The sequence below is a fragment of the Podarcis bocagei genome, assembly GCF_964188305.1.
Source record: "Podarcis bocagei genome assembly, chromosome: 7".
Lineage (NCBI taxonomy): Eukaryota > Metazoa > Chordata > Lepidosauria > Squamata > Lacertidae > Podarcis > Podarcis bocagei.
Genome location: NC_138132.1, coordinates 37,186,668 through 37,210,390, shown reverse-complemented (window position 1 = coordinate 37,210,390; position 23,723 = coordinate 37,186,668). Strand labels below are relative to the sequence as shown.

The window sequence follows — 23,723 nt, the reverse complement described above, 5'->3', positions numbered from 1 at the left end:
GGCGGGCGAGCAAGGGGCGGGCTGGCGGGCGGGAGCTCGGCCCCTCCCGGGGGGCGGAGGCGCCGAAATCTCCGGAATCTCGTGCCGCCCGTCCCGCCTCCCTCCGCCGCTCGGGATACTCCCCTTCTGCGCCGATCAAGGCCCCAGGCAGGCAGCCCCTCGGGGCGGCGCAAGGAAAGCTCGTAGTCACCAGCCGGAGCCCGACTGGAACGGGACTCGGAAGGAAAGTCCGGCAGGGGGAGGCTTCCTTCCTAGCGGAGCGGGACGTCTCCTCTGATGGCGCAACAGACGTGGACTTTTCCCGAGTACAGAAGGCCGCGTAGCTTCGGCGCAGAGCCCCCTGCTTGCTTAACTATGCGGTTAAGCAGCGGAACTCCCTCCCACAGGAGGCGGCGATGGCCGCCAACTTAGAGGGTTAAAGAAATTCGTGGGCTGTCGAGGAATGCGTCTAAATACCAGTAGCTGGGAAACACAGGAAGGGAGAGGTGCTCTTGCCCTCAGGACCTCTTTCCCTGGTTTCTCCCTCGTCCTGGTCTTTTTCCACAATAGCACACTGACTCCCTTTAAGATTCGTTGAGTTTCAGGCTCAATCAGTTCAGTTCATTGAGTTTCAGGCTTCATCCCAGGAAACTGCTAAACCCGATGAGGGTCTCAAACTCTCGGTGAGTTAGGGACTTATCCTGCATGCGAAGACAGGCTCCAGTGGACGAGACCAACAGTGGGGCCAAGGGGTCAAGAAAGCTGTTTCTGCACATGCTGTAGAGAGAAGTGAGGGGCAGATGGGGCTCATCAACCTGGGAAGGCAGCCCATACCAGAGAAGGAAAACTCTGATCCTAAACTTCTGCTGCCTTGCGGGATATCTTTGGGAGAAGAAAATTCTAAGGAGTAAACGCTACGCAAATCCAGAGTGGAGTCCCTAACACGGTTGGATGGCAGCTTCCGGCAACTCCTGTAGCCAAGCTGATGGCAAACGTATTGCGCTGCCTTCTTTTGGACTACATCAGAGAGTCCCAGAGTGGGGTCTGGGCAGGCCAGGACCTCCATACAAAAAGCCCAGGCTTGTGCCCCAGGGAGATCACTTCAGTGCTGTTAACGCAGCGGTTTAACTTCACTCCCCACCCTGAGGCACACTCCATTGTCTCTCAGGATAGATGCAAACAACAGCAGCGAGCGAGTCCTACCAAAAATGTCTACAATCAAACCTCGGTTGTCACACATAATCCATTCAGGACTTCCAAAACGTTCAACAACCGAGACACGGCTTCCAATTGGTTGCAAGAGCTTCTTGCACTCAAGCAGAAGCAGCGTCAAACGTTCAGGGTCTGAAAAACGGTTCAAAAGCCAGCGCATTTACTTCCAGGTTTTCGGTGTCAGGGAACTGAAACTTTCGAAAATGGAGCTGTTTGAAAACTGAGGTTTGACTGTATTTGTTCAGCAAATGCATTAGCTCAGTTCCAAGTGAATTATTTGTAATTATTAAATTTATATCGCCCCGCTTCATCAAGAGCCCACAGGGCAGTTCACAGCATAAAACACAAAATACATAATGTAGTAAGTTTCTTTAAGGGGGTACTCAAGGGTACGCAGTACTGGCACCTCTTTTTGTTGTTATAGTGTGGCACTTACTGTAACAACTTCATGATGTCTACTGGCACCTATATTTGTAAACTTTCCAGAGGGTGATGCATTTCCCTCTTTTATCTTTCTGCCAAACCTATTCAAAGCAATAGACTTATCTGGAAATTCTTGCAGGGAATTGTGGCACAAAATTCTAGTGCTGATTACCACTTTCCTTGGCATGAAACATTTGAACAGAAGCAGCACCATCCTAGCAAATGCAAACAAGTGTTTGTAATGTAATTTCCCAGCTCAACAGATAGAGAGAGATGATACTTCCACCTGCCATGTCCTTGGAGCACTGTTAGAAGATGTGGCTACTTGAGGTAGCCAGGCAGGCACCAACTCTTTGTATTGCAAAGTGTGGTTCCAGCAGTTGCCTAAGCAAATCAGAAACAAAACAGAGGCTAAAAGGCCAGAACCTACAGTGCTCTTTGCCTGCCTGTAGGCAATGTCCAAGCATCCAGCCTGTGTTTGATGCTTGTGTAGGAAAAGGGCAAAAGTGGAGACTAAGAATAGCAACTGGTACAGAATTGTAGCCCAGTAGCCAGTAGAAAGGGCAAAAGGAAAGAAGGCACAGGATACATCTGACACCTATTGGCTGTTGGCATTTCACAACAGGGATTCAATCGCATTGCTGGGAATTTAGGGTTTTCTCACACATCCCAAGCTGCATCTATAGGAAACCTACATGTCAAAGGTTTTAGAGCAGGGTGGGAAAGTTGTGGCTTTTCAGACACTGGTGGACCAGAGCTCCTGCCACCATCCTTGACCACTGGGGCAGGTGGGTTGGAGTCCAACAACATCTAGAGAGCCACAGGTTAGCCACCCCTGTTTTAGAGCATCTGAGGTTCAGGTGTAGTTACGTAACCTGCTGTGGGTGGGCTTACATCAGATAAGGCACTACAGACAAAACCTGATAGGCTGGAAATGAACTAAAACCCGGCTGTCACCGATGGAAGCAAAAGCCCAGAAAAAGCTCAATATGGAGGTCAAATGGCCAAAATATTGGGAAATCTTAGAACAAGAAGGAGATAAATTGAAACTGCAGAGTTTTGAGAAACTAAAAAACAAAGTGAGAGATTGGCTTCATTATTACCAGATAATGGAGGCTTACAACCAGGATAAAAGAATTGGTTTCCAGGTGGAAAAATCTAAATTGGAAACAGAACTGTTAGAACCTAAAGCTAAGATTTTGTCAAAAATGTATAACTTGCTGTTGAAATGGAATACTCAGGATGAAACGGTTAAATCAGTCATGATTAAATGGGCACAAGATGTTGGTCATAATATTATGTTTGCTGACTGGGAACAGTTGTGGACCACCGGAATGAAATTTATGGCATGTAATGCCTTGAGAGAAAATATTATGAAAATGATATATAGGTGGTACATGACCCCAGTCAAGCTTGCAAAAATCTATCATTTGCCCGATAATAAATGCTGGAAATGTAAAGAAACTGAAGGTACATTCTTTCACCTTTGGTGGACGTGCCCAAGGATTAAGGCTTTCTGGGAGATGATATATAATGAACTGAAAAAGGTATTTAAATATACCTTCCTCAAGAAACCAGAGGCCTTTCTCCTGGGCATAGTCGGCCAATTGGTGCCAAAGAAGGATAGAACTTTTTTCATGTACGCTACAACAGCAGCAAGAATACTCATCGCAAAGTATTGGAAGACACAAGACCTACCCACTTTGGAAGAATGGCAGATGAAGCTGATTGACTGTATGGGACTTGCAGAAATGACTGGCAGAATCCGTGACCAGGGAGAAGAGTCGGCAGAAGAAGATTGGAAAAAATTTAAGGACCATTTACAAAAATATTGTAAAATTAAGGAATGTTGAATGATGCTGGATTGAAATTAAGTGGTTTCAAGCTGTAACTATGACAAAATGACTTTCTTTTTGTAAGCAAGAATTTAAAGCTACAATAATTTAAGATGTTGAGATAAGGATTTGCTGTATAAGTAACTTAAAAACTGGGTATACAAGAAGGGGAGGTAGGAGGAGGTCGGGGAAATAAGTTACAAGAAAATAAGCTGTGAAATTTAAGTGTTTTAAATATTTTTTTATGTTTGTTTTTTCTTTTGTTTGTAAAAAAATTGAAACTCTAATAAATAACTTTATAAAAAAAAAGAAATGAACTAAAACCCACCAGAATCAGGGGTCGTGTGTCCCATTTTGCCACTTGAGGCAAAACAGGAAGTGCCCCCTGCCCTCCCACCTCCACTGCCTGAGAAGAAGTGACACCAGCATCAGGGCTGATATTGAGTGAGACTGTACAGTATTAAGTTCTGAGGTTTTCTTCTCTAGACCACACCTATCTTTTAACTGGAAAAAATCTGGCATTTCCATAAGGACACAGTGCCCTCTAGTGGGTATATCGAGTTAATCAGTCAAGAAACTGAAGGAATCTATAGATTTCTGCTCACCATCAACCCCGCTTGCAAGATCTTTAAAACAGGAAGGTGTCCATTCCGAGATTTTACTGTATCCAAGCCAAGCGGTTGAAGAACCACAGTAATGAATGGTCATGGTTGTGATATGTGAAAACTAAGGATAGGCATATCTGTCCATTCTGGTTTCTCTCTGTTTTCCAATATTAAATTTGGTTCTCCACATTTCTAAAGCCATTTGCATTTTTTTTAAAAAAAGTCTTCATGAAAATTCATCAACAGTTTCTCTCTAACATACATGTTCAAACACCATTTTGCCTAATATACACAATTTTGCAAAGCAAAAATGCATTGTCACCGATATATGCATTTTCATGCACACTTTACCCTAATCATATTCATTTCCATACAACTTGCTTGCAGAACTGCATTGCAAAATGCAGAGAATTGAATTTCTTCCCTATTCATCCTGAAAACTAAGAAGGTGTGGAATTCTACACATGTGCAGGAAAAGTGTAAAAGGTGATACTAGGTACAGAATCCAGCTTCCTGGCGATCTCTGTTTTTATTTTCATTTTTTAAATGCCCTGCAAGTTTCTAGTCCTTATTTGTGACAGCAGTCATCAAAGTGGGTTCATCCTGGTTAAGTCTCCAAAGTCAGAAGGCTGGCTGAAGGTGCAGTCCCGTCCCCACACCTGCACCGCTTTCTTCCACGCAAGCAAAATAAGTATCAGTGAAATAAATAAAGCAAAAGCAAACAAGAGTCCACAATACATGTTGCAGGATCCAGTTTTTCTTAATCAGTATTCACTTTGATGGAAGACAGTGGTCTTTTCAGTGCCAAACAAGCATAGCCCAAACTCAGCCTTGCCACAGATGAACTTTGGGATTTCTTGCAAGATGCTCCCATCAATCAGGCCAAGCCAAAGATCCTGCTTCTCTAAGTGAGACTTCTACTCTTTTGTAAGCTGTTGCTTACATTTGGCAAACCCTCACCATGACCAACTCCTGCCCAGAAACCTATGTCCCCACTGTGGAAGGATGTGTGGATCCTGAATTGGCTTCCACAGTCACTTACGGACTCATTGTTAATACCGTGTTCATGGAAGACAACTTTACTCGGCTACGAGTGGTCGCCAAAGAAGCAGAGGAAGAAGCAGCAGCTACTCATTTCTGGCCACGAGGATGAAGTATGATCATGCAGCTTCTGTTTCCCTTTAGAAGTTGCAGTACCTATGTGCTAGCCCAGAATCCTGCTCAGTTTCCTTCTTTTCCTTGGCCAGCAGCAAAACCATGCCTGGCAGGAGTCAGGTGCCCTCCCTGCTGGTTCATCAAAAGAAGGCAAAATGCAGCCGTGGCTCTTCCTTCCTCAGCTTTTGTTCAACATCACTCGGTATCTGATTGTGCCACAGACTAGAAAAGACAAAGAGAGAGAAAGTATGGAACCCCCTGCCCATTGACAGGAGGCAGGCACCTTTGCTGGAATGCTGTTGGCACCTGATAAATTCTTTTTTGTTTCAGCAAGCTGCCCTACCAACATGTAATTTTAGCATTTCCACTTAATTTTTTAAAAATGTAGTTGGTTTTTTAATGTTTGTTTTTATTTGTATTTTTAACAAATATTTTAGTGTTGTAAACTGCTTAGCCGTCTTTCTCTCCATAACACGTAGATAGTAAAGGTAAAGGGACCCCTGACCATTAGGTCCAGTTGTGGACGACTCTGGGGTTGCAGTGCTCATCTCGCTTTATTGGCCAAGGGAGCAGGCATACAGCTTCTGGGTCATGTGGCCAGCATGACTAAGCCACTTCTGGCGAACTAGAGCAGTGCACGGAAATGCCGTTTACCTTCCTGCCAGAGCGGTACCTATTTATCTACTTGCACTTTGACGTGCTTTCGAACTGCTAGGTTGGCAGGAGCAGGGACCGAGCAACGGGAGATCACCCCGTTGCCGGGATTTGAACCGCCAACCTTCTGATCGGCAAGCCCTAGGCTCTGTGGTTTAACCCACACCCACACGTAGATAAATCCTGTTAAATAAAAACGTTACTTAATAAAAAGTTGGACACTTCCCCAATTTCCAGCAGCTTTCCAGTTAGATAAATCATCGCCAGCTGCCCTGGCACCTTAGGGTGAAGGTGGATAATAAATCAAAACAATACTAGCACTAGTAAGAATCCTGTTTGGACGAAAGGTGGGTCTCCAGATCCAACCATGAGCTTTAAGCCGTTAATCCAGGGAGCCTACTAGTCTTGCTCACTATAAATAAATACGGCACCTCCTAGTGGTTAGGAAGCTGATGTAACTTTTGCAGAGGACTCACCGTATTATCTGGATTCCTCGACACTGTGCAAGTTCCTTTGTGAGCCTTCTGGCACCACAAGCAGTGATGTAGTTGTTGTCCAGACTGCTTAAAAAAAGCAAAAGAAAGGCAAAGATATAACTAGGCTAAGCTAAGTATCATGGGAAACTGATTGCTGCCTCTCCTGAACAGAACAAAAAAGTCAGAAATTATTTAGTGCCGCTTAAGGGCAGGGATGGAGAACCCCTCTGGGCCCAATGCCTGTATCCCTTCTTAGCCAGATATGGGGAACCTTTAGCTCTACAGACATTGTTAGACTCCGCCAGCATTCCCACGGTCAGGGATGGCGGGAGCTGGAATCCAACAACATCCTGGGCGCCACAGGTTAACCATCCTTACTCTTGGCCAATTCCTGGGATGGCCGAGACCAAAGTGGGTGTGGTCAAAGTGGGTGTACCACCGACTCAGAACCCCACACATACATACACATGCTCAATCTCTCCATCTCCAGCAATTTGGCTTGGAAAAAAACATCCAAGCCATTGTCCTATACAAAGTATATACCTCAAGACACATCCTCATCTTTCAGGACCAAAAGGGTGCTCTTTCTCTTTCCTCCTCCTCCATAGGAAGAGGCCTGCAGCTGGATCAGGCCAAAGGTCCATCTGGTCCAGCACTCGGGTCGACCAGGTGCCCTGGGAAAATCTCCCCTCCTAAATTTTCATCCCACTATCAACATTCCCCCTCCCCCCCAAAAAAAGAAAATTCAGCTAGGCTCCAGTTGGTTTTTGGTGAAGAACTCTGGGTTGATGATTCCTTGTACTCACTCCAGTACTTTCAACTTTGCCATCCGAGGGAGAACCTTGGCCAGCTCCAAAGCACTTTCATCACCAAGTTTGTTCCAGGACAGGCTAAAGATGAGGAAAATGATTAACGGCTGAAAACCCAACTAGGCATGAATTCAATAGGTGTTTGAGTCAGTGGTGACCTGAAGATCAAGGACATAGAAGATGCTGTAGCAGCACATGAGCAGACTGCAAGAGAAATAAAGTAAACACAAAGCTCTCCGTGAGTCCACCGAATCACAGAGTTGCCTGCTGCTTCTCTGCATGATTCACTGCTCTGATCTTGCCTTCCTTCAGTCAGCTCCTGCTATAATTGGGTCATTCTGCCATGTGTCTGAATTGGGTGTGAGCAGATCATTCTACCACTCCTAAAGCATAGGAGAATAATCTACCCACAGAGATAGCTGCCTGTTTCTCTCTGCATGAGCCGCTGCTCTGCCTTGCCTCCTATCAATTTCTGATGCATTTCTAAATTGAAACATGTAATTTTAATCGTTCGGTTTAATATTTTCTTCCCTAGTCAAGGCCCTATTTGTTTAATAAATTCTCTGATTGTTTTGGCAAGACTGTGTCAAACAAATGTTTTCTTTGTGGTGAATATCAATTAGGCAATTAGGGAGCACAAAGAGAAGCAGTGAGTGAAGTCCTCTGGAGGTGGATCTGTTTGGGTTTAATTCAGGCCTGGCCTGGGGCTCTTCACCCCTGAGCTAGATGCTACTAAACATGGAAAGGAGCATCCATGTCAGCAATGGGCAGATTATCTCTGGGCCACGAGCCACAGCCACAAGTCTGTTTATCTTTCTATATACAAAAAAAAGGTAAGGCTGTTGTCACACTGCAGTTTGCATGGTTGTAGATAGGTGGCCACAACAATTCCAGTACAATGGTGCCCCGCAAGACGAACGCCTCGCGAGACGAAAAACTCGCAAAACGAAAGGTTTTTTCATTTTCGAGTTGCTTCGCAAGACGAATTTCCCTATGGGCTTGCTTCGCAAAACGAAGCTTGCCCCGCAAGCTCCAGGGACAGCGGGAAGCGCAGCGCGTCTTCCCCGCTATCCCCGGGCCTCTTTTGAAGGAGCGGCGGGGAGAAGATCGCTTCTCCCCGTTGCCAGCCCCGCAAGCTCCGGGGATAGCGGGAAGCGCAGCGCATCTTCCCCGCTGTCCCCGGACCTCTTTTGAAGCAAGGGGCGGCGCGGAGAAGATCGCTTCTCCCCGTTGCCAGCCCCGCAAGCTCCGGGGACAGAGGGGAAGGCGCAGCGCCTTCCCCTCTCTCCCCGGACCCCTTTTGAACCAAGGGGCGGCAAGGGGGAGAAGCGATCTTCTCCTCTCCGCCCCTTGCTTCAAAAGAGGGGACAGAGCGGCGCTTCCCCTCTGTCCCCGGACGGTCTCCATAGGAACGCATTGATTGATTTTCAATGCATTCCTATGGGAAACCGTGCTTCGCAAGACGAAAAACTCGCAAGAAGAAAAAACTTGCGGAACGAATTAATTTCGTCTTGCGAGGCACCACTGTATACCGACACTGTGGCAGATGGCCCGCATGAGCGGCGATGGAACGGGGGAGATGCTAAATATCTTTTTAATGTGGCTGCAGGGAGATTTAACAAAGGGGAGGCACTTCAGAAAACCATTATCTTCAGAAAACCATTTTAAAAAGGGGGTGGTTGTGGCAAGCTGCAAGGGATGAAGAGGAGCTTGGGACAACCTGGGAGGGGATAGGCAAACAGGGTGAGGTGCAAAGGGAGGAGGGCTTGGCCAGGTGTGGGGGGGGGGAAAGGGCTGGTAAAGGGATTGAAGGGCAGGTGTGGCTTGTAAGTGGAGGAAGCAGGGGCAGCAGCCCCTAGTACTCACATAATCTCTTCCAGGAGGGGGCACTGGCTGACACCAAGGATGAGACTCTTAGAAGTGCAGTCACCGAGGCTGCAGACCTTCAGTCTAGAAAGAACACATTGCAAAATGGAAACCAGTTCCCACACTGATTTTAGAGTTGTGGCTTTCCCAGGTGAAATGCTCAAAAGAGCAGATTTGTGAGAGGAGGAAACTTCTCTTAGGGTCCACCCTTCCTTATTATTTTAAAACAGATCAGCTTTGCTCCTCAGTTCACACTGAACACAACTTTGTAGAATCATAGAATCATAGAGTTGGAAGAGACCACAAGGGCCATCGAGTCCAACCCCCTGCCAAGCAGGAAACACCATCAGAGCACTCCTGACATATGGTTGTCAAGCCTCTGCTTAAAGACCTCCAAAGAAGGAGACTCCACCACACTCCTTGGCAGAAAATTCCACTGTGTATTTGTATTCATAAACAGGGCAGCTTCTTTCAAAGGCAGGTGGACCAAAGTTTGGCTGTAGCACGAAAGTTAACCGGGGCGGGGGGGGGGACCAGACGTTTGAGGGGAGTCAAACTGAAAAGTACATTTGATGGTGCCCTCTCATAACCTTTGTGATCCACCTGCCTCTCAGAAATCTATGCGGCTGGATACAATCCCCAAGCATTGTTGGTTGCTGGCCTGAAAACTATAAACACCGAGGCAAAAACAGCACATTAAACTTTGACGGTGCTACTAATTTTTATTTTGAGTCTCTAAAATGATGTCCAACTCTCTTCCTTTTGTTGTAATGCCAGAGTTTGTGGGGAGACGCCCAGTCCACATTTTTATTTGGCTTGGTGGACTATGAGTGTTCTGATTGGTTTTTATATTTTATTTTTTGTATACTCGGCAACAAATGTCAATAAAAATTTAGAAAGAAAGAAAAAACAGGACATATTAAAGATGGATTTGAAATCTGGATAGGAAATGGGGCACTCTGGTTCAATCCCTGGTCTCTGGTTCAATCCCTGGCAGGATCTCCAGTTAAAATGTTTGGGTGAGGGGCTTCTTAGAATATATACTACTCGGCTAGATGGATAAATGGCCTACCCTGATATAAAGGCAGCTTCCTTCACTATGGTGCTATTTATTTCTCTGCTGCTTTTCAGCCAAAGACCCACAAAACTATAGTATACAAAAAGCTTACACACACACACACACACACACACACACACACACACACAATGGAGAAGACTTAGTTAGATTTAAGCCAAATGAAAACAGGTGTGGACCTACTCAATCTTCCTGAGTTGTGAGGAGGGCTGTGGCAGGTGTTCTGCGAGTGCCATGGCACCCTTGTGCCCAATGCTGTTTTCGGACAAACTGCAAGGTAAAAAACAGGAAAGGTGATCAGATTGAACTATTTTATTATTTTTATTTTAAAATCATGCTGCTTGTTTTAAGAACATAATACTTGGAGGATAACATTCACAATTGCTTTTTGACTGGCAGATGACTTCCAAAACATGTCACATGGGAGACAAAGCAAGTTTGTTTTCTGCTGCTCTGGAGGGCAGGATCCAAACCAGTGGATCCAAACGACAAAGAAGGAGATCCCAACCAAAAATTAGGAAGTGTTTTGTGATGGTAAGAGCTGTTTGACAGTGGAATGGACGCCCTTGGAAGGGACATCTTTGAAAGTTTTTTAAACAGATGTTAGACAGCCATCTGTCAGGGATCCTTTAGCTGTGATTCCTGCATTGCAGGGGGGCTGGACTAGATGATTCTTGGGAATCCCTTCCAATTCCACAGTTCTATGATTCTATGTCAAGAGCCCATGTGTTACTGGTTTTTCCTTCCTGTTATCATTTCCTTCCCTATGAGATGCACTCACCTGATTTCCTCTATTTGTGGACAATGGAAGAGGACTCTGGCCAAACAAACCACTCCCTCCGAGTCAAAGCCACAGGATGACAGGCTGAGGAAAGAAGAGGATGGTTAAGTGGGGAAGGCCCTTGCCTAGCGTTTGTGCAAAAAGGGTGAACACACGTTGATTTGTACAGCTCAACTATTTGTCTACACAGGCTCACAGGTTGTACATTTGCTGAATGATGAGTGTGGAGAACATCCTGGATGGAGCAGACCAAATGAGGGAAGGCAGGAAAAAACTCCCCAAACTCTGGCACAGGTGAAAACTGGACCGATCTGTCCATCCTGAACCAGGATACTTACTGAAGGACCTTCAGGCAGTGCAAGCTGGGCAGAACTGGAGCCAGTTTTTCCAGCGTCTCATTTCCAATATTGTTCCCAGATAGTCTGAAAAGAAGTGCAATGTGAAACTTTATTGAGAAAACTTTTTTTTTAAAAAAAATAGTTGTATAATGTATATAAAAGAGAGAGAACAATGATAACAATGAACAATGATATTAAAATTAAAAGTTGAAAAACTGAAACTGAACTATAAAATAGCCATGTAGCGCGAGTAACAGTTGCATATGTGTTTAAAAAAAACCCCACCCAACTCCGATTAAAGAATATCAGCATTATCAGATTATCAAATTGAGGATTATCAGATTATCAGACCGAGGAAACATTTTGATATTGCGGTTCCTGGTCCTGCAGGCTCTTCTGCACACCATTGCTGGGGTTCAGGCACTCCGGCCCAGAGGAAGACAGACAGAGCTGGGGATGGCTGGGAGGAGGAGGAGGAGGGAGCCCACTGAGGGCTCCTTGCCCAAATCCATCCCACAAACCTGGAACTGGCAACAGCTGCGTTCGTAGGAGAAAGGAGCACACCATTTCACAGAATATTCATGGGTGTGGGTGTCGATTTTTCAACAGCCAGCCCCCCATATGAACAGCCTGGGGAAACGCTTTTCTGAGGAACCTGGTTATTTTGAAAGAGAATTGATGAAAATCCCCAGGCGAAGGTCTGAGCTTACTTGAGCACCTCCAGATTCTCGCTGTGCTTCAGAGCCTCCACGAAACACTGTCCACCGGCAGAGCCAATGCTGTTGCTAGAGAGGCTGAAAGAGGAACAACAACAGAGGAAGCCGCTTCATATCACAGAACTGTAGCTAATCTGTGAGAGCTGGATTTGGTGGGGTGGGCAGAGGGCCAGGAATTCCTCCTCCACCCAGACTACAATCTGTAGTCCCTCACTGGGTTGATACAGACACAAGAAACTCACTTGATTTGCTTCAAGCTCTGCATTTCTGGAATGGCCATAGCGATTTCTTTTATGCCAGCATCATCAATCTTGTTGTGGCTCAAACTTTGAAAGAAACCCGACAACTCATAAGATTAAAGAAAACATCCACCGTGTTCATGACATTGTGTTCTGGCTCATGTATGTCGAGCTTCAGAGAACATTTCACTGTTTCAAAACCCAATTAAATCTATTTAGTATAACTAATGCAACAAAACTGAGTAACTTGATCTAGGGATACCTGCTTTTCAACATCTGATAGTCACTTGCCCCTCCAGTGCCCTATTGCCACCCCCTTGCCTCTTAGCAGCTGCCTAGGTAATCCCAGTGCCCCTCCGCCACCTACTTTGGGAACCAATGCTTTGGAAAAAAGAGAAAAAATTAATTAAGACGTGTTCTCCTTTCGTTATTAATTCTGACAATGAAGCTGGACTTTGGGAGGGGATGTGTTAAAGTTGCAGAAATGAACAGAAAACATGAACTTACTCAATTTTTTCCATGTGAATGGCATTCTTCAAAACTTGTGCAAGGTGTGAACAGGACTCGCCACCAAGACGGTTTTTATTCAAACTGGAAAACAGTCATAAAATATGAAACATGAGTCAATTATTCTGAATGGTCCCAAAAGGTGAAAGCTTCTCAGAATACTTGTTTCATGCTGGGTAACAGTGGCCTTCACAGCAGGAATGGACATCAATGTACTATTCACATCAATTTCTTCTGTGTTCATTCCTTAGCCCAACCCCATGCCTTCCAAAATTATTATTTTTTAATCTAAATAAATTCTAAAGCAACCTAAGACTGAGGCCAGAAAACAGAAGCCCCTTTCACAGGGGAAGAAAACTTTTGAAAAATTGGACGATGGATTCTGGCCCAGCACTCGCTCCAACTGCAGGTAAGAAGCTACCTGATTCCTTGGCCTGGGCAAATTAAAGTTCTCTTGCATATTGCCAGCCGCTGAAACTGGCAGGTCTGAACAAAATAAATATCTTTTGCTGTTGCATCGAACCTCTACCCAGAGCCATACTTACATAAGACTTTTCAGGAGAGGCATTGTTGAGAGTCTGGAGGTCAGATTGAGGATATCTGCATCACTGAGATTTAGAGAGCCAAGGCTAAGAGGTAAATAAGAATATCATTGTCAGAACGTTAGGACAGCCCCCTGAATCAGCCCAATGGCCCATCTAGTCCAGCATCTGGTTCTCCCAGTGGCCAGCCAGGTGCCTCTGCAAGGCCCACAAGCAGGACAGAAGTGTAACAGAACTCTGCCCACCTAAAGTTCCCAGCAACTGATATTGCATAATGCATCCGACTGTGGAGGTGGAACATAGCCTTTGTGGCTAGTCCCTGTTGATACAAATGATGCAAATTATTTATTTGTATGCCACCTTTTCATACTCAAACCATGCTCAAAAAACTTACATAATTACAAACACTTAACAAAATGCAAGAAGTCACAAACAAGAAATGAAAACATCTCAATAAGCATACAATAAAAGAACCTCCATATAATTCCTAATAAAAATGCAAAAGCATAATACCAACAGCAGCAAAAACAGAGCATATCCACAGTTAAATCTTGACTGCAATATAAACTCCTAAACGAAGCCCCAGCCCAAGAGTCTCTAGGCATCCTGAGCAGCAGGTCCTGCAAGGACCCACATCTAAGGTGGCTTCTGGACCCTCTGGCAGCAGCTCTTGTGGCTACAGTCAGTCAGATCCTTGGATCCTCAATGCCAAGAAAAATCCAATGGCAGCAGAAAAGGAGTACTGGCTCTTTAACTGGCCAGGTGCAGCACTCAGAGGGCAGAGCTTCCATCTTGACTACCCAGCCCAGGCTATAAAATTGCTCCAAAGCACTGCTGTGAGATTTTCTGCCTCACCTGCTGGACCACTGTCCGTGGTCCTGAATCTACACCCTGGTCTTTGTTCAAGGTCCAGAACTTGCCTTCTATTCCAGTTTATGCCTGGACCTTTTACTCCATGAACATTAAGAATATAAGACGAGTCTGCTGGATCAGGCCAATGGCCCACATATTCCACAGTGGCAAAACAGGTGCCTCTAGGAAACCAGGAAGCAGGATTTGAGCACGAGAGCACTCTCCCTTCCTGTGGATCCCAGCAACTGATCTTCAGAAGCATTACTGTCTCCAATCATGCAGGCAGAGTATAGCCATCATGGTTAGTAGCCATGGACAGCCCTCTCCTCCCTGAATTTGTCTAATCCTCTTTTAAAGTCATCAAGGTTGGTGGCCATCCTGTAGGAGTGAGTTCTGTAATTTAACTCTCTACTGTGTGAAGAAGGACTTTCTTTTATCTGGCCTGATTCTTCCAATATTCAGCTTCATTGGGTGTCCATGAGTTCCAGGTGTCATTAGAGAGGGAGAAAAACTTTTCTCTATCCACGTGGCATTATGCCACACTGTAACTCATATGCAAGTAGGATACTCCAATGAAGTGGAGAATGAAGGATACAGTCCCACCTGGGCAGCCTTCTGAGAGCCATGTGCAACTGGTGGGCTGAGCGAAAGGCAAAGGTAGGCAAAGCCATTTTACCTTGGTAGAACAGGCTAGTTTCTATACACGCCCCTCTCTATCCTTCAACCAGAGTTCCAAGACCCCACTCCAGCTATGCAAAACTACTGAAGGAGGCTGGGTCTGGGGAGAGCTCCAGATCCCCAGAGATTACAGGATCACATTACACATCACTTCTAGTCCTAACCTAAGGCCAACTGAAAGGCCACTTACTTTATGCTCTTCAGGTGAAGTTTTCCCTCCAGAGCGTTCATCAGAGCACTGATGTCCATGCCAAGTTCACTTTTGGAAAAGCTAGAAAGGAGCAGAGTTACATATTCAGTTTGCAGCTAACTGTGCAGGAGGGAGAGGAAATGGCAACCCAAAGTAATGCAGTAAGAGCCTGGGGCCCAGATACCAGTCTTCCGGTGGGTCAAGGGCTTCTGTAGAGGCCATTCTCCAAGCCCCTTTAGAAGAAGGGCAGGTTAGTTTAGGCACCAAGGGGAGGGCCTTTTCTATGGTGGTGCCCTGACTTTGGCATGGTCTCTTTAAGGAGATGCATCTGACACTGACATTGGCATCTTTTTGGTATCAGGTTAAGATTTCCGTGGTTGCCCAGGTGTTATCAAAACTGATTTTGTTCCTTCATTTTATGGGTGTGTTAGCTTGCTTGTTGACCTCTCTGCCGCCATCTTTCCAGAGGCAGTTTTCAGAAGGCCTGTGATGTATTTTACCCAGGGATAAAAAGAGATGCCCACCACAGTCACTCACATACTGGATATCAAACTTACTCAATGTCTTCAATAGTGTGGCACTGATGCAATGCTTCAGCCAGGTGCTCCATTCCGGGGGGAAGGAAACTGCAACAGGTTAACCTGGAAATTCAAAACCATTGCAGGTTTAGGGTAGTCAGCAGCTTTCTGTCCACTGAATGTAACCTGGCCCAGTCATTTGCAACCACAGGATGGAAAATGAGACATAAATGTAAGATGTCACCACGTGGCTATAAAATGTCAAGAGGCCATGGCAGAAACAAACGTAAACACTCAATCTTAATGCAGAGTACAGGCGGTGACCATTTTGTGCATGTCCAACTGACGTGTGGCCACCAATGCATGGGTCGTTTTGGACCTGGAAGAGGGCAGGGCGGGCTTATGCATGCTCTGCTGATGTGTGCAGGTGCCAGGAATGCAACCCCTGCACAAATTGGAGAGCTGTGTTTTGGTTCACATTATGGTTCAAGAAGTACAATTTTGACTGGTTTACATTAAAATACAAACTGAACAGATCTCTCTCCCCCACGCTTGTGAGTCGTAAGTTCCCAGCCCCCTCCTATATACTATTAGAAACTCATTCATTCTCTGAGGCTGGATTAAACCAGTTTTATATCAGTTTAACGACCCAGCGTGGAAAATGAAACCATTTCACAATAAAGAGGAGATGTGTGTGACGATAGAGAGGTTCAATCCTGGAAGGTGCCACTCAGAGACACACAACAGGTACACAATCCAGAGCACGCAGGGATTCATACCTACCCAAGTTTCTTCAGTGATGGAAAATGTGGCAGTGTGTCAGAGATGGTTTCTGCTTCAGCATCAGTGAACTGTACCTGAGACCAGCTGTAATGACAAAAGGACAGGTGTGATACATTCACAAGTAGTCGCTGGGGAAAGCAGAAAGCTATATATTGATAAGGCAGCCTTGTTACATAAAGGCATGTGTCATTGGGGGCCTATGTAGAACAATATTTTTTAAGTGGGAAGCCATATAAAGGGAAGCCATACAACATCAAAATGGTCTTATTTCATCACCCCTTTAAAGCTCTCCTGTGAGGGGTTAAGTGCTAAGGCAAGGCCATGCCTCACACCCTCCCATGCCACCCATCCCTAGAGAGACCCCATTGAGATGTCCAATGTCTGGTGATTTCATGTTTGGCTGCAGCCAGCAGCACAGCAAGCAGCTCTCTGTGATCAAAACAAAAAGCAAACAAACCCCACTGTGGGAGAGACATGCCCTCCCCTCCACACACTCACTTTAACGCCCAGAGTTGTCTACATTTCTCAATGAGCTTCGGCAGAAAGCAGACTCCTTTGGCTTCCAGATCAAACTGATGCAACCTGCAGGCCTCACATACACACAACACAAAGAGAACACAGAAGGGCAGTTTAAGCAGAAGTTGCCTATGCATGGACAGAGGGTGTGGAAACTGGGAGGGCTCCTGAGTGGAAGATTTTCAAATTAAGCTGAAAATTGATCTCCACTACCACCACCTTCGTGTAGGGTTTCTTTGTAGTCATTTGGCCACTTTAGTGCATTGGAATGAACGAAAATTTAACTATGTCATGAGCGCTGGGATCATGGTATAGTACGATGAGCAACCATCACACCAGCCAAAGAACAATGACTTCCTCACCGGCTGACCACGGACTCCACTTTCTCCTCCTGACGAGGAAATTTCTGTTCCACTACGAAGAGGGCCTGGTCTCTTCTTATCCTAGCCAAAAATGGAAGGAAAAATCAGGAAAGTTGAAACAAGTTTGCCCTGACTCGTAGAGGCTGCCCAACAGAAACTGAAGAAGAAAGTGCTATTCGTGCTTTACTTGTGGGTACGGCAGAAGAAAGTGGAAACGTGTGGAGAAAGTGGAATGGGGCCCTTCACCCCACCTCCAACGTTGGATACCTAGGTTGCTCCTCCCTCTGACATCTTTGCATTGTGTGGGCTTGAATGCAATGAATCAAAGAACTGTAGAGTTGGATGGGGCTCCCAGGGCCATCTAGTTTAACCCCCTGCAATCCAGGAATCACTGGCAAAGACTGGAGGTAAGACAAGAGGTATGACCCAGCTCCATCTTCTCCAGGGAGATCTTTTCAACACACTTTGTGGCCTTTTGATCTGGATTCATTTCCCATAGGACAGCCAGGCATCTCCAGAGGTTTTGAACCATAGAGCCCAGCCAGCACAACCACAACCACAGAGGAGTGTATGCCACAGCGGCTGCACCTAGCAAAGGAACGGGAAGCCTGAGGACCCTCCAGATGATGTTGGACTCTTGTCAGTCCCAGCCAACAAGTTCCCCACCTCAGCCTAACCTGTTTTGGACCACAGCTCCCATCAGCCTCAGTCAACATGGTCAGTGCTCAGGGATGATGGGTGTTAAGAGTCCAACCAGATCTGGGGAACCACACATCCCCCATCCCTGATCCAGACTTTGCTCTGAGATGCATGGCCAGCTCTGTTGAAATACAGAAACATGTTCTTAGGGAGAAAATTATCTCCCTTTAAGGCTTTCACAGGATTTGTTCACCATCTTTTTCTGCCAACCATGTATTTTATTCCTCAAAGAACAACTCAAAAAGGCAGGCACACAGAGGAACTAATTACGTGATGGCTGTGATGTTTCCCTGGACTTCGGCAGCCAACTTCAGAAGGATAATGATGCTTTCATCTTTCACCCAAGGCTCTTCAATGCTGCAATGCAAAGGACACACATATGTTGCTTTGTTAGAAGATTGGCCCATGTGAGGCCTCACCTGGTTTGGTTTGCTTGTTTTTTGTTTAAATACAGTGCAAAGTTCTATGTACACTTACTCAGAAGTGAATCCTGCTGAGTTTGGTGGGGCTTATTCCCAAGCAGGGATGCCAGAGGGTTTTGTTTTATATGCATTTAGAAACAAAACCAACTAGGTTTGCACTACCCAGACTAATAAATGGACCAAAAACAGTTTTCCTTCCATTTTCTGAATTTTGCAATATAGTTCTTGGCCCCAAAAACAATGCATATAAAATGGCATAATTAGGTTAAAATGCATATAAAAGTGTGTGTTTTGTGGGAAATATTCATACAAAAATAATGTGAACGTTGATGACTGGAAAGTGATTGACCTGGCCATTCTTATTCCCAGGTAAGTACTGGGAAGTTTAGTCACAGATGTGACAATAGATGTGGAGAAAGGCAAAAGCCTTTCTCCACATCTGGGTGCTTCATCCCCTCCCATAATGTGGAATTTGGCCCCCCGCTAAGATTTGAGTTAGGTCTCCAAGACAATTGCCCAGACAAACACAAAGATGCAGCGACACCCACCAGCTTGGTGGCTTTAGAAGTGCATTAGAGAAATCCATGGAAGGAAAAAAAAGCTATGAATGGCTACCAATCACTACAGCTACATTCCGTCTTCCCTGTCAAAGGCAGTAGTGGTTCTAAACACCAGGTGGGCAGAATGCTGTTGTGCTCAGGCTTCCGCTCATGGACTTCCTGGTTGGTCACTGTGAGAACAAGATGCTGGACCAGATGGGCCCTTGGCCTGATCCAGCAGGTTCTTCTGGGTCCTTACAGTTGCATGGGAGCAAATCCCCCTGAATGGGAATTCTTTTAAGAATGCATGCAGAGGAATGGACTGTGTCTGCTGATCTGCTGAGGGGAACCTGTGTTTGCTGAATTATAGGATGTAGCAGGACATTTTTATGACCCACGTTTGCAAGAGCAACAGAAATTACAAATACAACATCTTAGAACATGTTTTCAAGAGGTTACTAGGGAGATAAGGGAATGCAACGGCTGTGCACCCCATGTAACTGTTAGATACACCCTAAGCAAAAGACTAGAAGCAGAGTGGAATCTCTGACAGCTTGAATTCAACTGGATGACAGAAGAGAAATGCTTACCCTATTCTTAGCATGCCCTCCGATTTCCTTAAGGCCCTGAGTAGATCTTCTGCACTGCTGAGCATCATGCCATTATTAGCTGACCTAAGAGCAAAGATAGCAAATCTTTTGAGGGTGTCTTATTATTACTCTGTTCTTAAAGGAACCAGAGTAGTGTTTCTCGTCAATCAGAATGGGACTAGCGTTTATGACAGAAGTAGCAAAACTCACGTGAAGTCGCTCAGAGCAAGGCACTTGGCCAGAGAAGAGGACAGCAGTGCCAGATGTTTTGCTTGGAAACAGCAGTGCTTCATGCTGGAAGAAAGGAGGAATCAAGTCAAGTGAGCTGCTTTAGGGTAGGTCAAGAACTACAGTGATTTCTAAAGGCAGTTCATCTTTAGAAACACAATGTTTCTAAAGAGATCCTCTAGATGACTTGAAAGGAGGGCCAACGTTCACTAAGAGTATCTGCTTTGAATACAGAAGGTCCTAGGCATGGGAAGGGGAGAAATCCAACTCACAGTTAAAAGCAAATTGATCTAATTTGCACTTTCTAAAACAATGGGAGAAGCCAAACACTGCCATGTTTGAAAATTTGCACTCGGCCTAATTTTGCTATGCACTTCTCCAATCAAACAATGTTTGCAAAAATGCATAGATCGGGTGTGTGTGTGTGTGCGCGCGCATAAAAATGAATATATTGGTGGAAATATGCAGATGTGCACTTTATCAGGAGAAATTGCTTTGATAATTTGCAAACAAAAGGTGATTACAGTGGATGGTACCTCTAGTAAGAAACTTAAATCGTTCCAGAGGTCCGTTCTTAACCTGAAACTGTTCTTAACTAGAGGCGTGCTTTCACTAATGGGGCCTCTTGCTGCCGCTGCGCCACCAGCACACGATTTCCATTCTCATCCTGGGGCAAAGTTCTCAACTCGAGGTAACTCTTCCAGGTTAGCGGAGTTTGTAACCTGAAGTAACTTGAGGTGCCTCTGTATTAGGAAAAAATTGCCCATAAATGCTGAAGAATTTTCATGATTTAAAATAATAATAATAATTTGCAGATTGCTTCATAAATTTGAAGAACTGAATTTAAGATTGGAAAAATGAGAAACAGTGAGAAACAAAATAGGCAGGTCCTTCCACCCTTAGTTCCAGGTTCTATATATAGCATTAGCTACAGCCCTTTGGTAGATTCTTTACTTCATGGCACCGTGCACCTGACAGATGAGGGCAGCATTTATAAATAAAAATAAAATTGGATTCATGCTCTGTTATTACGTGTGTAAGAGTTAGCATGGTCTGCCTTCAGAGAAGCCTCCCCCACCCTTGTTTTTGCTGGTTTGTCTGTCAATCATGTTTCTTTCCTGAGCATGACTCCTGCTAGTAAGGCGGAAAGCCGAGAGAAGCAACTCACAGAGGGTGGCAACAGGCAACCTCATCTGAGTTAACCTTCACTGTTTGTCTACATCAGAAGTGACTGGGTTATTGAAACACATCTGATGCAAGGATACAGTACATTACTCAACCATAGCAGAACTTCATTGGTAGGAAGGAAGGCAAAAGAAGCAAACCACGCAGAGAAGCAATATGCTCCCTCTTCCATGGATGCTTTGGGCTTACGGGAGTTCATTAACTTATTTCTCACTGCAGGCTAGCAGTTCAGTCATGCCTCTGGCCCCTGGCCACCACTGACATGTGGCCCCTGGAAAGCTCTCCATAGAATGCAGACTTTGGGCTGAAAAAGATTCTCCATCCCTGCTGTAAAGACTGTCCTGCTCCATCTCGCAAGGGGAGTAGAATAATGTTCAAATAATCACCTCAGGATCTTTTGAGGTTTATCTTCTCTCACCAGGGTGATCAGCAGTGTTGCCTCAGAGCACAAACTGCAAAGAGAAAGACACACATTTTTAGAAAAACAAAAACAGGTGGGAGGCAGCTTTAAACGTTGTTCCACCAATGTTTACTCTCTGGTATTTCAACATCCTTTTGAAACAATCTTACTCCCCTCTCTATTATTCCAACACTTCCCTTTCTGAAATACCTCTGAGTAGCTTTCCACACCAGTCTTTCTTGAGTCTTTCCTCCCATCAGATGTCAAAGAAATAAACAACTATCTGATGTTTAGAAGACATCTGAAGGCAGCCCTGTTTAGGGAAGTTTTTTATGACTGATGTTTTAATCTCTGACACTATTTACTGTAACCATGTTCATGCAGAACAGCAGAGGCATTTGCAACATAAATGTGCACTGGGACAACTATCGATAGCAAAGCTGACTGAATAAAATAGTACCTTAGACTGCATATCAGAAAACACATTTGAAGCCTACCCATTGCTTTTGATTAGAGAAAGGTGTGAGGCCACAGTCACACAATACATTTAAAATACTATGGCACCACTTTAAATAGTCATGGCTTCTTCCCCCAAAATAATTCTGGGAACTGTAGTCTGTTATGAGTGCTGAGAGCTATCAGGAGGCCCCCAGATTCCCATCACAGAACTACAATTCCCAGGGTTCCCTGAGAAGAGGGACTGGCCGTTAAACCACACTGGGAATTGTAGCTCTGTGAAGGGAATGGGGGTCTCCTAGCAAATCCCAGCACCCTTCACAAACTACATCTCCCTTAATTCTTTGAGGTGAGCCATGATTGCTTTAGGCGGTATCACAATGCTTTAAATGCATGGTATGAACATGGCCTTTGAAGGGAGGAGCTTATGGTGGGAGCCCCAGCCCTCAAAGTGCCCAGTCTCTTCATTCCACACATGCACGGCAGTCAATCAAGCCACTCCCTCTATCTCCCACCCATTTCTTTATGCTTTCTGCTATGCTTCCATTAGGTGCAATTGTAAACTTTGCCTCCATATCTGAAAGTTCAGCCCTTTCTGAATCCACATTAAAAACCCTTTCGTATTAAGTTATCCCCCAACCATATATATGAGGTCCAGCACCGAAGGCCTTCTGGCAGTTCCCTCATTGCGAGAAGCAAAGCTACAGGGAACCAGGCAGAGAGCCTTCTTGGTAGTGGCGACCACCCTGTGGAACGCCCTCCCATCAGATGTCAAAGAGATAAACAACTACCTGACATTTAGAAGACATCTGAAGGCAGCTCTGTTCAGGGAAGTTTTTAATGTGTGACATTTTAATGTATTTTTCATCTTTATTGGAAGCTGCCCAGAGTGGCTGGGGAAACCCAGCCAGATGGGTGGGGTAAAAATAAGAAATTATTTATATATACACACACACACTCCAACTCCAGTTTAGTTCCAAGGGACAAGCTGTATGTGTTGGGCTTGGGGAAGAGAAATTACAAGCAATTATACCTCACGTGAACTTCAGCCACATTTTGGCACGTGGCAAAGACATGAGTGAGATGGAGAATGCCATCTTGTGAGACCCCGTTGTGGTTGATTCTATGCAGAAGGGGGAAGAGGGAAATGTTTCAGATTATTTTTCAGTGTGGTCTACAACAGTGTGTGCAGTTTTTTCCATTCCATTCCTAAGACTGGTCAGATACCTGCTCAACAGCCTGGACCTCCCACCCAAGGCAAAAGCTGCTTTGTCCATTGTCCATTGTAAAGCAGATCAAGAGGGATACCAGAAGGAAAGGGGGACAAGGTAGCAGAATGTAAACGGTCTTTCCATAACCTTTCTGGGATTATATCCTCCATCCTAACCCCTGATCAGGCAATGGTCCTGTGACTCCTGGGTGCCAGTCATTAACCTAATGGCATTCAGGTACTCAATCTTGACAGGAAGATGGAGGGTCTTTAATATACTTAGACCCCCTTCCTCACTGACACACAAACGCTGCTTATTTTCACCTTGCAAACAGTCAGTAAGTGTTCCAGGCTCTTGAACACACTGATTTCTCCTTAGGTTGTTTTGGGGGTTCCCTCGGGTTAGGGCTCCCCCTTAAATATTTAATATGCTTGAGAACCTTGTTATTCCTTCAAGCCTGCAGACACCTCCCCCTAAATGGCACAGCCATTTTGGCTGCATATGGAACGGCACTCACAGCCTGAACATTGGAATGATGTTCCACCGGGGATAGGATACCAGAAAATTGGGGTGTGGCTGAAACATAGGAGGCGACTACATGTTACAGTGCAACCCTTCACCTCACAGGCTGGATGTTCCTTAAGAGATACAAACCTATGGAAAACAAGCGCAAAGCTTTCCAAGTACTGTGCTCTCTCTTGAAGGTGTTTCCCAAGATTTATTGTTAGCTCAGAGTTTGTTCCAGATGATGGAAAGCACTTTATGGGATGATTTGAGAATCTCAGTAGCTGTTATTGTGTATGTGCAAGTTAAAGAGCCAGAAGTGGGCTTAGGGCACCTCCCACCCCCAATCCCATAGCTATCCCTCTTGCACCCACTTAC

The 23,723-nt window shown here is 45.2% G+C and overlaps 1 protein-coding gene across 2 annotated transcripts in view; it reads right to left on the bottom strand.

The window, feature by feature from the left end:
* Positions 1-4,564: 4,564 nt before the first annotated feature.
* NLRC5 (NLR family CARD domain containing 5) overlaps positions 4,565-23,723 on the bottom strand; it is a 57,082-nt gene continuing 37,923 nt past the window's right edge. For both annotated transcript variants that reach the window (XM_081203647.1, XM_081203648.1), the window contains exons 29-49: positions 22,664-22,753; positions 21,161-21,226; positions 19,572-19,655; positions 19,362-19,445; positions 18,081-18,167; positions 17,112-17,192; positions 16,732-16,815; positions 16,234-16,317; positions 15,490-15,573; positions 14,933-15,013; positions 13,216-13,299; positions 12,671-12,754; positions 12,167-12,250; positions 11,919-12,002; positions 11,209-11,292; positions 10,871-10,954; positions 10,273-10,359; positions 9,015-9,098; positions 7,146-7,229; positions 6,340-6,423; positions 4,565-5,431 (exon numbers count right to left, since the gene is read on the bottom strand). In XM_081203647.1, the coding sequence (XP_081059773.1) occupies positions 5,350-5,431; positions 6,340-6,423; positions 7,146-7,229; positions 9,015-9,098; positions 10,273-10,359; positions 10,871-10,954; positions 11,209-11,292; positions 11,919-12,002; positions 12,167-12,250; positions 12,671-12,754; positions 13,216-13,299; positions 14,933-15,013; positions 15,490-15,573; positions 16,234-16,317; positions 16,732-16,815; positions 17,112-17,192; positions 18,081-18,167; positions 19,362-19,445; positions 19,572-19,655; positions 21,161-21,226; positions 22,664-22,753 (1,750 nt within the window). In that variant the 3' untranslated portion in view covers positions 4,565-5,349. The remainder of the gene's footprint in view (positions 5,432-6,339; positions 6,424-7,145; positions 7,230-9,014; positions 9,099-10,272; positions 10,360-10,870; positions 10,955-11,208; positions 11,293-11,918; positions 12,003-12,166; positions 12,251-12,670; positions 12,755-13,215; positions 13,300-14,932; positions 15,014-15,489; positions 15,574-16,233; positions 16,318-16,731; positions 16,816-17,111; positions 17,193-18,080; positions 18,168-19,361; positions 19,446-19,571; positions 19,656-21,160; positions 21,227-22,663; positions 22,754-23,723) is intronic.